Source organism: Giraffa tippelskirchi, chromosome 9 (assembly GCF_054371585.1).
Source record: "Giraffa tippelskirchi isolate mGirTip1 chromosome 9, T2T-mGirTip1v1.2.pri, whole genome shotgun sequence".
Classification (NCBI taxonomy): Eukaryota; Metazoa; Chordata; class Mammalia; order Artiodactyla; family Giraffidae; genus Giraffa; species Giraffa tippelskirchi.
In genome coordinates, this window is record NC_137283.1 from 109312423 (window position 1) to 109327384 (window position 14962).

Genomic DNA, 14962 nt, shown 5'->3' on the forward strand with positions numbered 1-14962 from the left:
TGCCTCCCTTTGTTCGGATATGATTAAGAGTTTATTAACTTTTGTGGATTGTGGTATATTAATTAAGTAAAAATTAAGCATTCCAAATACAGGATCTGTAAAAAGTTATCATTCTGTGTATCAAACACACACATACACACACACACACACAGCTAAGACAGAGAACAAGTTGATCAGAGGATCAGACAGTGAGAAGTGCTATCAAAATCAGAACCCTGAACCAGTGACTGCTCATCTTCATTTTCAAGGTCATAGGGTTTTTCCAGAAAAAATTTTTCATAGTTTTTCAGTTAGTATTTGGGACTCACATTGCTCAAACCCTAGTGGATATGAAAATAGACACTCAGTCCCATGCTTATGATGCCATCGTATTAAATGAGAGGAATGGAGGGACCTGGATATATTTTTGGTTTGGCAAATTGTAGAACTATTTTTTTCAAACATTTGGGGTTTGGCTAAAATCAAAACTTATTTTGCCAAGCACTTTGGCCTTAATTTTTAAACCCATGTGTATTTTAAAAGAAATTCAATCTATATGTTTCTGACTCATTTACACTTAACTCATGAAAATGCTGTTTGGTAAGAGCTAGTAGATGTCCAAGCAAGTTCATGAGCCCTTTAAAGCCTTCTTTTCCCCATTCTTACCAGAAAGTTGTATTTTGCCAGCCATAAAGAGTGTGAGCCCCAGAGGCCTGTGGTCAGTTTGAAATTTATAACCTCTGAAGGTTAAATGGATTTTAAGTTTGGAAAAAGGTTTTTTCCCCCCCTCTCCTCTTTTTCCTATTAAGTACTCAAACAGGCTACTTATGATAAAGATGGGATCTTATGTCTCAGTTTCTGATGGCTGAGGGTGAATAGTAAAGAATTCAATCTAACAACTAATAAACTGTCTCTAAGACACGTCGGAGGAACAATATGACACTTTTAAGTTCCTATGGGCACAGATTCCAATCCAACACTCTAATGGAAAGTTTTATTAATTACTCTCAGGATAAAAAAAAAAAAAAAGAGGTAGGAATCGACATAATTCAAGCTGAACATTTTACCTTTGGGGGATTTGGTCATTAAAAAAAAAAATCAGAGACAACCAATCCAGTTCATGACTTTTTATACAGTCAAAAAATAAGCTGAATCTACTAAAAACGACATTTGAATCAAAACCAGAAAAGCAAGAAGAACGTGCATGCGTGTTGCAGTGACTTCACCCTCCTGTCTACTATATGCTCAGTTGATGTTCAGATACCACTCAATTATAGTATTTTAGCAGGAGAAATCTTTCGGATAAAGTACTTAAAAATGGCTTATAAATATTTAAAATAAAAGCATCTAAAAAATCATAATGACAAAGTTTTACATTTAACCACATGTGCTCCAAATATCTTGAAATTACTCTAAATATGGGTTTAAAATATCAAAAGGGCTTGTTGATGGGATGCAGAACTTTTCAGAGAAACCTAAACCTGCTCATTCTTGCTTCCACAACACCCAATATGCACAATTTTTAAAGTGTGCGTGTGTAGATTTCCTTAGAAAAAGATTATGTTACAGTTCTGAATTTCCAAAACAAGAGTTGAAGGATGAAATATAGGGTTTCCCCTTCTCTCACCAAATGCAGCTCAGCCACGTTGCTTCCAGATAATTTGTTATTGTAGGTTGGCTCAAATTTAAGGCAGTAACATTTTAGAAACAGTTGGAGAACTAAGCCAGCTGCAAGGAGGATATCATTACAAATTGAGACACATGTTGTATGGGAATACCATTCATTTTCAATACCAAAAACACGTCTGGGGAAATAAGCCATGCAAATGAGGGAGAGATATACTCTTTAATTGCATCTTTTGGACATGAGGTCAATGTTTCATAGCAAACAAGTCCATAAAGTGTGTTTCTCCCTTCTGTTCTTCTGTCACATTCTTACTTCTCTTTTTACCCAAAACAAAACACAGCTAGCTATCACAGAAAGACAACAGACCAGAGGTTCAAGGGGGGAAATGATGAGACAACCAGCATCTCAGCCAAGTCTCTAGATGGAATGAGGCCGGGCAGCGTGAGGCAGCTTTGACTGTCCCAGTCCTGACCCCACACCAGCGTGGCCCGGCAGCTCTGCTCTCGCGTTCCTGTCTTTCTATTCAGACTTACGCATTGGGTAAAATCGCACAGGCACATTCTTGCTTATGGCCACAGCTCAGTCCTAGGAACTCAGAGCTAAGGGTTCTCAGGGGCAACTTGACAAGGGTCCAAATTAAGAACGTTTAGTACATGCAGGAGCTTTTCAAAGTGCAGGAGATTTATTTCAACATTTGTTGTTGTAGTCCTTTGCTTCTGCTCTAGTCATTTTCACTAGAATCTTTTAAATGACTCCTGAAATAATTTGTGTGTGTGTTTCCCCTCCTTGCTGATGGCCTCATGTTCCCCATCCCGACCCCACCCAGCTTTTTACTCAAGCAGAATGCTGTGGAAATCTACAGATCTGGAGAAGAGCTCTCTGGGGTTAGTATTTAGAGCTGGCATCTGAGATGGTATTTACTCCTTTTTCTTGAGATTAAGACCATGTTAAATGATGCCAAGGCTAAACTGTTTATCTTTTAAAGCTAATTTATTTGTTTCTCTTAAATGGATTCCTTTTATGTTTGTGAGGCATTTCAAAAAAAAAAGTTTACACATTTAGAATGCATTGCCTTAACATGCATCCACGTATATTTATTTAAACCAGCAACAAAAGAATACAAAACAACTCTGTATGGGACAGGGTGAAGGAAGACTGAACGGCGGCCACCCTCAGCCACTGACACAATCTCTTTGACAAGAGAGTCTGGAAAAGGCCGTGTATTGGTGGTGGGGGTGTTCCACAACGAGGTAAGTGTTTCATCGGCAGTGTGTTTTGGTCCTCACACACCTCTGCCCCCCACGATGCTTGTCTACATGGAGGTAGGTGTAAATGATTGAACCAGGATGCCCAGGCAGTCACTCGAGCCGGCAAGGGAGCGATTCATTGGAAACTAGATGAGGAGCTTATTTCCAGGGTCCTTCTGGGCCATGGCTTGTTAATAGCTAGTCAAATGCCTTCACCTTTCGAAGCACACTCTCTCCAGGTGAAGAAGCATGCTAAGGAACTATGGGGATTGCTGGCGCTCCCAGATATGGCCACACCAGTGCTCTGGTGTTTACCGATCTACCCAATTCTCCAAGTCGAGCCATTCCACTCCCTTGGCCTTAACAGCAGGGTTGACGGTTTTCCAGTGAAGGACAGCCACTGCCTACACAGCATAAACTTTGAAAGGCCAAGTGGTGAAGAAGCATCGAGCTTGTTTCTTTCTTTGCTTCCCTTTTCTGCTTTCCCCACAGATACTCAGAGGTTATAGTAACTTGAAGATCTTTTGCATTTTGTCACTAAGGCGATCTTACTGATGCAAGGGCTACATTATATGGCTGTAACAGTGATTTTGCAATATTAGGTCCACAGCAAAAATTGCTAAAAATAAATTCTAAGTTTTAAGGGAAACTTAACAATTAATTCAGCTTCCTCAGAGTAACAAGAAAAATTTCCACTCAGATACTGCTTGGTGATCATATAAAATAACTCTTCAGATATGTCAGATATGTGAGATAGTTTTTTCTGAAGTCAAAATCTATGACCTCCCAAGAAAATGCCTCCACTCACAGGCACATAAAGCTTTCCACAAAATTCCAGAAGGAGTGGCTAAAGGCTGTGCATAGACTAGTTCATGGAGACTAGCTTTGGTTGGGGAGCTGCCACAAAGATTAGGAGGTCGGTAGATCAGGACCAGGACTTGTGCCACACTGCCTGACCCTGGAGTCCTCGCTAAAACATGAGCGCTAAGAATTTCTCTGGCCTCACTCTAGTCCCAGCCCTGTTGAAGGAGGAGGGCTGTGGTATATCTAAAGGAAATAAATACCCGATCACAAATGTCATTTCCTATTCCATCATAATTTGATTGAAATAATATCTAAAGTCAGATGCCTGCACATTAAAACCTTCTTTCAATCTCCTTGTCCTAAAAGTTAAAAGTGACCCAGCAACCACTAAGTGAGATGTGTCTAAGAGCAGCCTTGACACTGTTCATCCCTAAGAGTCTCCTTGATGAGTCTGCAATGATCGCAGCAAGCACTCTCTCCGGTCTTCATCACTCATATGTGTGCGTGACACAGACCTGGCCGTTCCTCACCGCTGGCTCTTTGAACCACCTGGTCCTAGAGCTAGGCAGCCATCTGCATCCCAACAAACAGGCAGAGCTGCACCACCAGGGATGATGTCGCCAATGAATGTTTCCAGTAACTTAAGTACTAGCACATTAAAAATCTCAAGTCTGGCAGAGGATCTGAGCACATCCTATTTGTACTGATTTCCTCTTCTCAGTTGAAGGGTTTCCTCTTTTCCTCACTTTCATGGTCGGCATCCATAGTCATATTTCGACTGCATGGACTTGACTTTCTCTCAAACTTAGCTGGAGAAACCAAACTGGCAAGAAGTTGTCACCTCCATCCTTTGGGCTTTCCTAATGAGACGAGTCCCCTGCGCTCTTCTTGAAATAGTCCTTTCTGGGATTGTGGCTCCGTGGTCAGGCTAATAATTAAACTCAAACTCCAAAACGTCAAAACTACAGCCCCCATCCCTTCTTCAGCCCTCTCAGAGCAAACAGAAAGTGGGAGGAACTCCTGCTGCTGGGTTAGGGGAGCATCTTGGAGTGGGGGCCGGGGACAAGACTCTCAGATTTTCTTTCTGGTCTTAGAAACACGTAAGAAATTTGGGAGCCACAAAGGTGGGGAGTTCTTGGTCTTGCCACTCCTTGGGAATGGAAAAAGTGAGGGTGAAAGGGTTACTCACGGTACACATTTTTTCCACTGATTATTTTACTTAAAAAGAAGATGTCATTTCCATGGAAAATTAAGGAGGGGGGATATTTTCTTTTGAATAACTTCAAACATTTGCAAATGGTTACTGTGAACTCCCCAATGTACCATAAACAAGTGTAAACTGCTGAAATTCAGAAAATGCACAAATACAAACAGCTATCCGCCAAACTCCAAGGCAAAGACAAAGAAAGGAGTATTCCATTTATAAATGGAATTTTTTGTGGAGAGAAGAGTTTGGGAAATGTTTATACATTGTTTTCCTTATTATTTGGGGGGATTTTATTTTCAGCTTACAGAAGCTGCAGAACTGGTATTTGGCATCTTAAAAGTTGAAGATTAAAAGAAGTTTCCAACCTTTTAAAATCTTCAACTAAACTTCATTAGTTCTGCATCTAGGAAAATATCTGCCTATTTAAATCACTTGTAATCATATCAACGAACAAGAATGCATAAAGTCAGGTAACCAGGAACAGAAACAGTCAAAAGGAAGAAACAAAACCCTGTGATTGCCAAGAACTAGCAAAAATGATGACTTCTTTGAAGGTAACAACAGCTGCCTGGACTACTGATTTCAAGTTACAGTCTGCTTTGAATCTATTTTAAATGATTTTTTAAAATAGTAATACTGTATGAAAATGGTGGGCATAGCAAAAAGAATGAAAAACCTGGATGGCAGTCACTGACAGACTCTATGCCGAGAGATAATACAACGAGTCACCAACAAGCGCAAGGAGAATCACTCACCTCCGCCTCACCTACCACAACTCAGCCCGGGTTTGGTTTTGGTTTTTAATGCTTCCCCTTTGGCTTTAACTTGTCACCAAACAGTGTTCACTGTCAGGTCACAAAAGCCATGCAGTCCTTTATTTAATGGATGCATTTTCAATTTCCGTAACCACACACATGGGCAGCATTTCTGAAGGCACAGAAGAAAAACAGCACCACGTGTGCAGAGAAAATCAGTAAGGGTCAGAGAATGTGAGTGAATTACAGCAGGTTGAGACTGTGCTATGAGTTGACATGGAACTACAGAGGGCAAGAGGTGATGTGATTTAGAGGGGCAGAAGCGTTCTTCCCCCATCTTAAATCACTCGCCTTATCACCCCACTGTAGCTGGCAAAGACTGAGAGTCTCTGGGTTTAGAGAAAAGCTGTAATTTCTTGGGGAAACCCATCATAAAAAAGAACTTTGCAATCTCAGGGGGACCGTAGGCGATTTTGTCACTGCATCTTCTGAAATTGACTGAAGCCAGGTTAATATTTTTAGTAATGACTCTGGTCTACGTACAAGACCCTTGCCTGATTCCTTATTCAGAAATATATATCATCGAAATAGCCATCATATATTTCATGCTTTTATGTTCTTTTGGCCCCATGCTACTTACGGACTAGCGATACTCTCCTTGACCTGGTCACTTCTCACTTTAGTAATGGTAGTAAAAGTTTTCACCCTCCTGTTCTTTTTTCAATGTCATTTGAATGAGTGACGCTAGAATGTGTTTAAAATTACAATTCCTGATGCTTTTTTGGCTTTCGAAAGGCCATCACTTTTTTTGTGCCACATCTTTGCATTACTCACTGCTTTGTCAACCAGATTAAACTACGCTCGTAGAGAAATTAGGCCCATTTTCAACTGAGGTGACTAGGAGAAGGCTGAGACTGTCTTTAGAGAACAGAACTTGCAGATGTAAAATCAAGGATTGGTGAGCTGAGTTTTAGTATTCTGCTCCTACTGGCAAAGCCATCAATGAAAAAGGAAGCCTCAAATTATGAGAAACCTTTCTTGCATCACCCAGCAAGGCCCCTTTCAAGGGCTCTGAGCTTCCCAGGCAAACTCCTGGTTACAAGTCAGGAGTTTGGGTAGGTGTCTGGGCAAACATGCTGACTTCAAGGGACAATGATTTGGATACATCACATCAAGTGTTCTTGTCTACATCTGTATTTCCTACTGTGAAGTAATGGGTTGGTATTCTTGTTTTTTCATTGTTCTTGCTGAAAAATACAACTGAAAATGCTAAAAACAGACAAACAAACAAACAAAAAAACCCACTGTCTAAACACTTAGAGAAGTTGGTGGGTAGGCTTAGTTTTTATCTAGGAAATTTCCCCCAGGACAACTGAGGTGAATAAAAGAATTTCATCAAGTAGGGTAATAAAGGGACCAATTAACCTATTCTCCTACAGTGGTTTAAAGAAAATGTATTCTCTGGAGTCAGACAGCCTAAATTTGAATCTCAACTTACTAACATGGAAATCTTGGCATCTTGGGCAAGTTACCTAATTTCTACATCTTAGTATTCTCATCAGTAAAATGAAGACAACTGCCAAATGAATCCTGACCCAAAGAAATACTACTGAGAAACACTTAGAGAATGACATGCACATACAAATATGAGCAACTGTTCTTCCTAAAAGGTCCACTTCTCCTTGCCAGACCTCCTTCCTCCTGGTGTACACTGCCACCAGACTGTAAGTGCCGTGAGGACAGGCACTGCACCAGATTCACTTTGTGTCCCCCGCCCCTTCCCCCTGACCCCGGCTCCTGGAAAGAGCTGTGCATAAGCTATGTGCTCAATAAATATTCATTTCCCCTGCTTTCCTCTCCATAAACAGCTGATAAACCTCAGCAGAGCATTAGCCTGTTTGCTGTCCTTGTGGACAGAGGAGAGCACCCAGGCTTTGGGTCCAGCAGGCCTGAGTGGAATACCAGTTCCCTCACTTACCAGCTTTGATTTGGGCAACATCTCCAAGCCTCATCTTCAGCCTTGGTAAATGCTGACAATGCTTATTCCACCAGGATTGGTGGGAGGATCAAATGAGGCCACATCTGGCTACAATGGGCAGCCACACAGGCTCACTGCCCTCCCTCTAACTGAAATTCTGGATTTGTTATTTATGGCTCACTTGGTATTAAGAAGGATTCCTGCCCCCGCACCCCCACTCCCCCCAAGGTCAGGGATGTGCATTCTCACCCACTTCAGTGACTGATGCCCTTTTCTCTGCCAGAGCCTCCCACTGCTCGGAGAGGTGAGCAGCCAATCAGCTGAGCTGCTGAGTCACCAAAAGGGGAGAAAGCAAAACTGGTCAGTGATGTTCAAGGCCTGCCCTGGGGAATGCTGGTTGGTGACAAATGAAGGAAGAGATCCCAAGAACAGGAGCTGCTCCAACACCCGACCAGGCAAATGGGGCTTCATGTCCTGGGTTCAGCTGGCATAGGCATCTAAGAAACTTAGATTTTATTCTCATCTTGCAAATGGAATTCCCTGGTTATTGAGAACATTCGGTGAGTTGGGACATTCTGCAAATGCCTGTACCAGCTAGCCCCAGGCTCAGCTCACCTTTTACTACAGTCTATAACCTCATGACTGAACACGTACAGGTTCCCAGTAATCGTTCGCTCCTTCCTCCCTGCATCCTCCTCTAGTTACAGAAATGAGCCTAAGAACAAAAGTGTAACTAGTAGACAGTGTTTCAATTCAGGTTCAAGACTGGGCTTTATCACTAAGTGACCTTGGGCATGGCACTTATATGCTGTTGACACAGTTCCCTCAGCTGTAAAATGGGAATTGGATCAAAATGATGGTAGTATGTGACCCCACAAGGCGTAGTGTACAACACATAATGTAAAACCATGATTGTCAACACAACTCTCTCTCTCCCCCACCCTTTGCACGCATTTGCTTTATAAGAAGTAAGGAGCAGTGCACTGACTCGTGCGGAGAAGAGCCCCGTGGACGTACAAACCTTTTACTTATTCTGATTTCTAATTCGGAGGCACCTCCTTTTGAGTGGAGGCTCCAGGTCCTCGGGCCCGGCGCTGAGCATGGGCGAGGAGATGATGCAAGGCGCCATGGCGGCCTTCTCCGCGGGTTTTGGCACAGGCTGGATCACGCAGCCCGTCTTGGGCAGCATCCGCAGAGCATACGCGTGGTCCTCGTCCGCGGGGTTATTAAGGTTCGGGTCTGAATTGTCGCCCCCCGCCAGGGCCTCCTCCCCCATCAGCTTTTTGGCCGCCTCCCCGTCCAGGTGGCAGTTGGAAGCACAGTTGTTCTCCTTGACCGACTCCAGCTCGCTCACCGCCGGCTCCTCCGGCGACAGTAGCTTCTTGGGGGGCGCGGGAGGCGGCAGCGGCGGCGGCGGGGGCTGCTCGGGCGGCGGCTCCGCGCCCTTGGCGCCCTCGGCGGCGCCCCGTGTGCCGTTCACAATGACATTGCAGGCCGCGGCGGCCTCGGGGCCCGCGGGGGCGCCCGGGCCCGGGTCACCGGCGGCGGGCGGGCTGCAGTGGCCGTCCCTGCAGCCGCCACAGGTCCTGCGCTCGGCGGCGCCGGGTTCGCGCTCCGCCTTGACGTGCGCGTGCAGCGCGCGGTGGATCACGTTGTGCAGCCGGGCCCGGTGGCCCACCGTCAGGTCGATGACGCCGTCCTGCGGGCCCTGCAGCACGCCGCCGGGGAAGCCGAGCTGGCCGCCCGCGCCCGGGGGGCTGCCGGCGCGCCGCGTCAGGTCCACCACCTCGCTCCGGCCGTGCTCGGCCGGCGCGGGCGCTAGGCTCAGGGCCTGGCCGGAGCAGCCGGGCGGCGAGTCCGCGGACTTGGACGAGCCTTGCTTGGAGTCCCGGGGGGACAGGGAGTGTCCGCCTGGCTTGCCTCCTGCCGCCGAGGAGTCGCCGGGGGCGCTCGGAATGAAGTTCTCCCCGTTGCTGGAAAACCCGTTGGGGGGCTTGGAATCACTGACGTGGGGGACGGGGATGGGAATGGGGATGGGCACGGGCAGGGGCACGATCACAGGGTATGGCACGAGCAAGGTGGGGGGCGGCACCAGCGGAGCGAGCGACGGCAGCCCGAAATTCATCATCTGGGGCACGGGCATCGGGCCATTTGGCATCATGCTCACCGGCGGGAAGGGGAGACTCGGCAAGGGTGCGCCGGGAGGCGGCGGGGGCAGCAGACCTGGGGGGTTCCCCGGCATGGTCGGCGTGCTCGGGGGGTGGATGTGGGGCGACAGCAGGGGCCGGTGCATGGGGCTGGAGGTGGGGCCCAGGTTCCTGGGGCCGCCTGGCGGGGGCCCGATGCCGGGGAGCATGGGGTTGGACAGGGGGCTGTTGGGGTTGGAGGCGTGGTGCGGCGGACCGCGGATGAAGGGCGGGCGGAGCTGCTGCATGATCTGTTGCTCCATGAAGATGGGCAACGGGACCGGGCCTCGGTTGGTCATCACCATGGGAGGGCTGCGAGGCGGGACTCCGAGGGGAGGCCCGATGCTCGCAGGTGGCTGGACGGAGACAGGAGGGATGTTTGGAGTCTCGCTGATGGGCATGGACTTGGGCACTGGCGTAGGGATTTTAGTGACAGAGCAGTTGGCAGTGTCAGATGGAGAGACGGTGGTGGACGCGGATGGGCCAGGGCCCTGGCTTTGGCCAGCTGCAGCCACCGGGGAGGGGGCCTTCCTGCGAGCATCTGTTAGAGGGATATTCCAAGAGTCTGGAGTGAGCAGCTGCACCCCAGTGCCTTCTGTTTTATTTTCCATGGGAGGGTGTAATGTGCTGCACAGCCCAGCTGGAAGATTGGCCTGTGTCTCTTTGTAGAAAATGTCCATTTTGTACTGATTGAGACATTTCGCACTGCAGAACTGAAGCCTTCTTTCCCCGTCCCCAAAGTCCAGGTATTCTTTTGTGTGTCTTATGTGCTTACACCAGTCACATACCTACAACACAGTAATAAAAAAGGAAAAAAGATAAGCAATCTCCTTTGGTAGATAACGTTTCATGTTTTACATAGAGGTTCTTTTCAAACTTTATCATAATTTTTCAACTGGGAGGAAGTGTTTCCTTCCAAAAGGTAAAATTCTTAAATGTTTGTAAAATGATTTCTCTTTGGAAGCCAGAATCATTTTATAAATATTAACTCTTCAGACTAGCAATTACCACCATCTCCTATTTTAAAAAAAGAAAAAGAAACTGTGTTGTTCCCCTTCAAGCATGACTTAAAGGTGGATCTGACAAAGAGTACATATACCTGCCCGTATATTTTCCCCAGTCAAAGAGGCTCATTGTTCACGCAAATCTAAATAGTTTTGGTGAAAAGAATTCTCCCGAAAGTTCAGTGGGCTTTGAAATATAGACCCTTAAAATTCTCCTCACACAAAGTCACTGTACACTATTGACTGTTGGATAATGCAGTTGGAAGGGGTGTGCTGTGTTAACCAATAACACATAGCACTGAACATCATTATGTCTGGCTTCCAAGGGGAAACTTGGAATTAGTCATGAAGTCTGTGTGAGGTTTAGCTATTCCCAACCTGTGATGTTGCAGCAAGCTAGAATTATTTTTTGAGCTGTTTGCCCACTCTCTCTCAGTAGTCAGAATTTTTGGTGACATTTCTTGGCAGGCAGTCTTATTTAACAACTTTTCAAACACCAGAGAACGTTTTCCAAAAGTTTTTATGGCTTTTCCCCCCTTCAAATCTACTCCTGGCAAAAGAAAGACATCACCAAATTTATTTTAAAGTCGGGCTGCAGAACTAATTAAAGGCTAAGAGCTTTTCCCAATTGGAAATCACTAGACATCAAAGTTCAAAAAATAGTCATTCTCGGCTTCAGAACCCATTACTTTGGAGAAATTATTGTGATTTCATTAACACATTAATTTTGCAACACCATCAGCTCTCACAGATGGTGAAGACATGATCTACAATTCAAATATGACTCTTGTTTGCACAAATGTCTTTCCTTCATATGGCATTTTAAACAAGAATTAATATGAGTAATCTTGCCATAGCTATAAACAGATAAACAGATGTCAAAATTTTCAATAGTTCTTCCAGTGCCTTACTTTTTTGACTGAACATTACACACACAATCTTTTTTTCTTTTTTTTTTTTTGGTCATTTCCTCAGCACTCAAGCCATACAGCGGGAGAGGAAGAACTCTGAAACACAATGCAATGGTGAGTTCATTGAATCTGAATCTCTTTTCAATAAAGCCCTGGTTCCAATATTGCTCTGAATGGAGCCCTGTTTTTGTTGAGAAGGGTGTCTGTTGTTCTGTTGCTGGTGTATGTTGTTTTTTAACTATGGCAAACTGATAGCATTAAAAGATGATAAATTTTAGTAATGATTGGTCACATAAACAATGCAAAAACAACATATGCTGGGCATTTGATTACTCATCTCATTTAACTCTCAGCTTTCCTAGACTGTAAACAGTAGTGGCAGGCTAGTGTGTGATTGTGAGTGTACACACTCGTGGCAGATGTGTCTGTATGTGTAAATCCACTCTTTTCCCCCTGATATTGCAGGTAATATATTTGATGGTGTGAGGCTGAATAACAAATACTTATTGGCATACATTAGTTTTTTGTTTGGTCTCATATCAAAAAACCCTTTCAAAATGCTTGTTGCAAAAACAAAACAAAAAAAACAATGCTAAGATACTCCTGTGTTTCATGACAGTGTTTCAAGTTTCTCCAGAATTAAGAGTTATGTTTTTATTTTTATCACAGTTGAGATGTCTAGTTTACAAATAAGCACAGAATTGCCTCTGATGAGAAGAGACACACAGAATCTATGAGACTCTTAAAATTCTCATCTAGATAAAGGTTAAATAAACTGTTGAAAACTTGATGCTCATAAGTTATTGATTTTAAAACCTGATCATTTTTATAAAATTAATGTATAATGACATGACATTTAAATTCCAGTATGAAATAAAGCCACCAGATTCTGTTTCAACATTAAGAATCCATAGAAAGCCTAAAATGTAAATTTTTAAGCTTGCAGTGAAGGATCAAATATAGCTTCTTTAATCATGAACTAAAAAAAACAGTATCAATGAATTAAACTAATTAAAATAATATATTAAATTTTGGCATATTTCTTTTGGATCATATTTTTTAACCATAAGGGGAAAGAGTTTTCTGAAATCCTTAATTGGTTTTCAAATTGCCAGACTGAATTATTTGCCTCCAGAGGATTCCTATGTTTCCTCAAGCTAAATAAATATTTTCAAGTAGAGTAACGAAAAATAATCTAAATATAACTTAAATGCTCTCCCTTCACTTCCTTCACTTTCAATAATTCATTGATGAATAAGGAATGCTTATAGATCTATCCCAATTATCCAAGGAGAGTTCTCCACCATATTTTATTTATTTCCTCATAAAAGGAATTACAGACATCAAAGTTCGAAGCAGATTCTATTTCATCAGGCTTTTCAGTTAAAGCAAAAGCCTAATGGTTACCTACTTGATTTTCTGCAGCATCCCAAAGGGTTTACGTAATATTGTGACAGTTTATGACTATCTCATTTTGGGTAAGGAGTGTGAGTGTGTGTGTATCCTTGTCTTACTACATTTCAATTCTGAACACTGGTCTAAAAACACAGTAAAGCAATCTTTCCGATGAAGCGAAAAATTATTAGAGGAAAAAAATTGTCACTTAAGACATAATGAATCACGTCTGTCTTATAGGACACATCGTTTAGGATTGGGTCAATGAATTTATGGCACAAATGGCTATATCATGTGAAGCAGTAAAATGCAACACATCATTCATTCTACATCTAACTAATGACACACTTCTCGTAATTAAAGATTTCATCATAAGAGCCTGAGCTGATTACTTAAGATGTAGTAGTTAGGTGAAAATATATACTGTAGATCTTTCTCTTTAATAAAATAACATTTGCATATCCATGAAATACACAGCATGTGTCTCATAAGCTATGGTTTTTCTGAATTGTGGTGTTATAGGGTATCGTTCCCGTCTTTTTTTCCACAGACGGCTTTAATTTTTTCTTTTTAACCTTTCGAGGCATTATTTTTTTCCTCATTATGCCAAGAAGTACCAAAATTCCTTCAGATATTTTAGAAGATAAAGAGTAAGAAGTGCAGAGCCCAACTCACTGGGCTCTGGAATGATTTCCCCTAATTCCACCCGGCTTTGTTTCTGTTGGAATCTGGCCTCTCTGGTTCCACTTCTCCCCCTAACAGGTCCCAGATTGGACAGAGCTAAGGCTGAAGCTGTTTAATGATGGCAATCTGGGGACCGAACAATCAGCTAATGCGAGGCCTTTGAGCGAGACAGCTGAAATGCTTCGTATCACAAATACATAATGTATCACATGGAAGACAAAAAGATCACAAAGGAGATAAACAAATGCGTATTCCATTCAACCCTATAACAGCAGTCCTCAAAAAGATTAAATTTACCTTCCTGGGATGTGTCCAATTCGAAACAACAGAATGAACATTTCCTTTAGTCCATTTAGAGTATTTATATTTTGGTGGCTGACTGCCAGGGTAGTACTTATAAGCTCAGTGACCTGATGGATTCACTCCTTTCCTGTGAAATAAATGTGGCAACCTACACCGCTAAACTGCTCAAAAGACACTGCCTCAGCAGAAATATCACTTGCTCTTGATACAAGAAAACTGAAAAGCAGGACTTCTGGTTCCTATAACTCTTTCCATCTTGTTTTTCCCCTGGAAAGAAAGAAAGCTATTCACGTTGGCAGCTGAGCCTTTATTTTTATATAAACGTCCAAAGTCAAAGCCAAAGTATGCCATGAGGTTACCCACATGGGCACAATATATACACTCGGCTGGGCTTAGAAGAAGATTTGGGTAGTGAGGGAGGGGGACAGGGCCCCTAATTAACACATTAATCATCTGTCAGCTGTGGGAGTGAAGTTCATCCTCGAGTGGAATCCACCCACCACTGCCTTCTGAGTGGTAACCCGGCAATCAGGCAATATTTCATTAAGAAACTTGCTGAAATCCTTCTTACTGGGCAAAGACGTTTGCAGGAATGGAACAGTAAAAAGATATTAGCAAATCCTTGAATACCATCAACAATTTGAAAAGCAAAACAAAATCTTTGCCTGCTCCTGACTTTTCATGAATACAGCTCTCAGGTAATAGCTCAGAAATTGTAGCTGCTTAACCAAGACTGGAGCTTGCCATAAGAGAGAGGCTGGTTCTCTACATCTTGGCCTGTTGAACACAGCATTGATCTTGCAGTCCAGGCCAGCTCAAAAAATCATGAGCTTACCTAGGAGTGAAGCCAAGGAGGCTGGAGAGACATGGACGGGGGTGACC

At 43.6% G+C, this 14962-nt stretch overlaps 1 protein-coding gene across 4 annotated transcripts in view; it reads right to left on the bottom strand.

The window, feature by feature from the left end:
• SOBP (sine oculis binding protein homolog) overlaps nucleotides 1-14962 on the bottom strand; it is a 166290-nt gene that overhangs the window by 11308 nt on the left and 140020 nt on the right. For all 4 annotated transcript variants that reach the window (XM_081526865.1, XM_081526864.1, XM_081526867.1 and 1 more), the window contains one exon: nucleotides 8619-10571. In XM_081526865.1, the coding sequence (XP_081382991.1) occupies nucleotides 8622-10571 (1950 nt within the window). In that variant the 3' untranslated portion in view covers nucleotides 8619-8621. The remainder of the gene's footprint in view (nucleotides 1-8618; nucleotides 10572-14962) is intronic.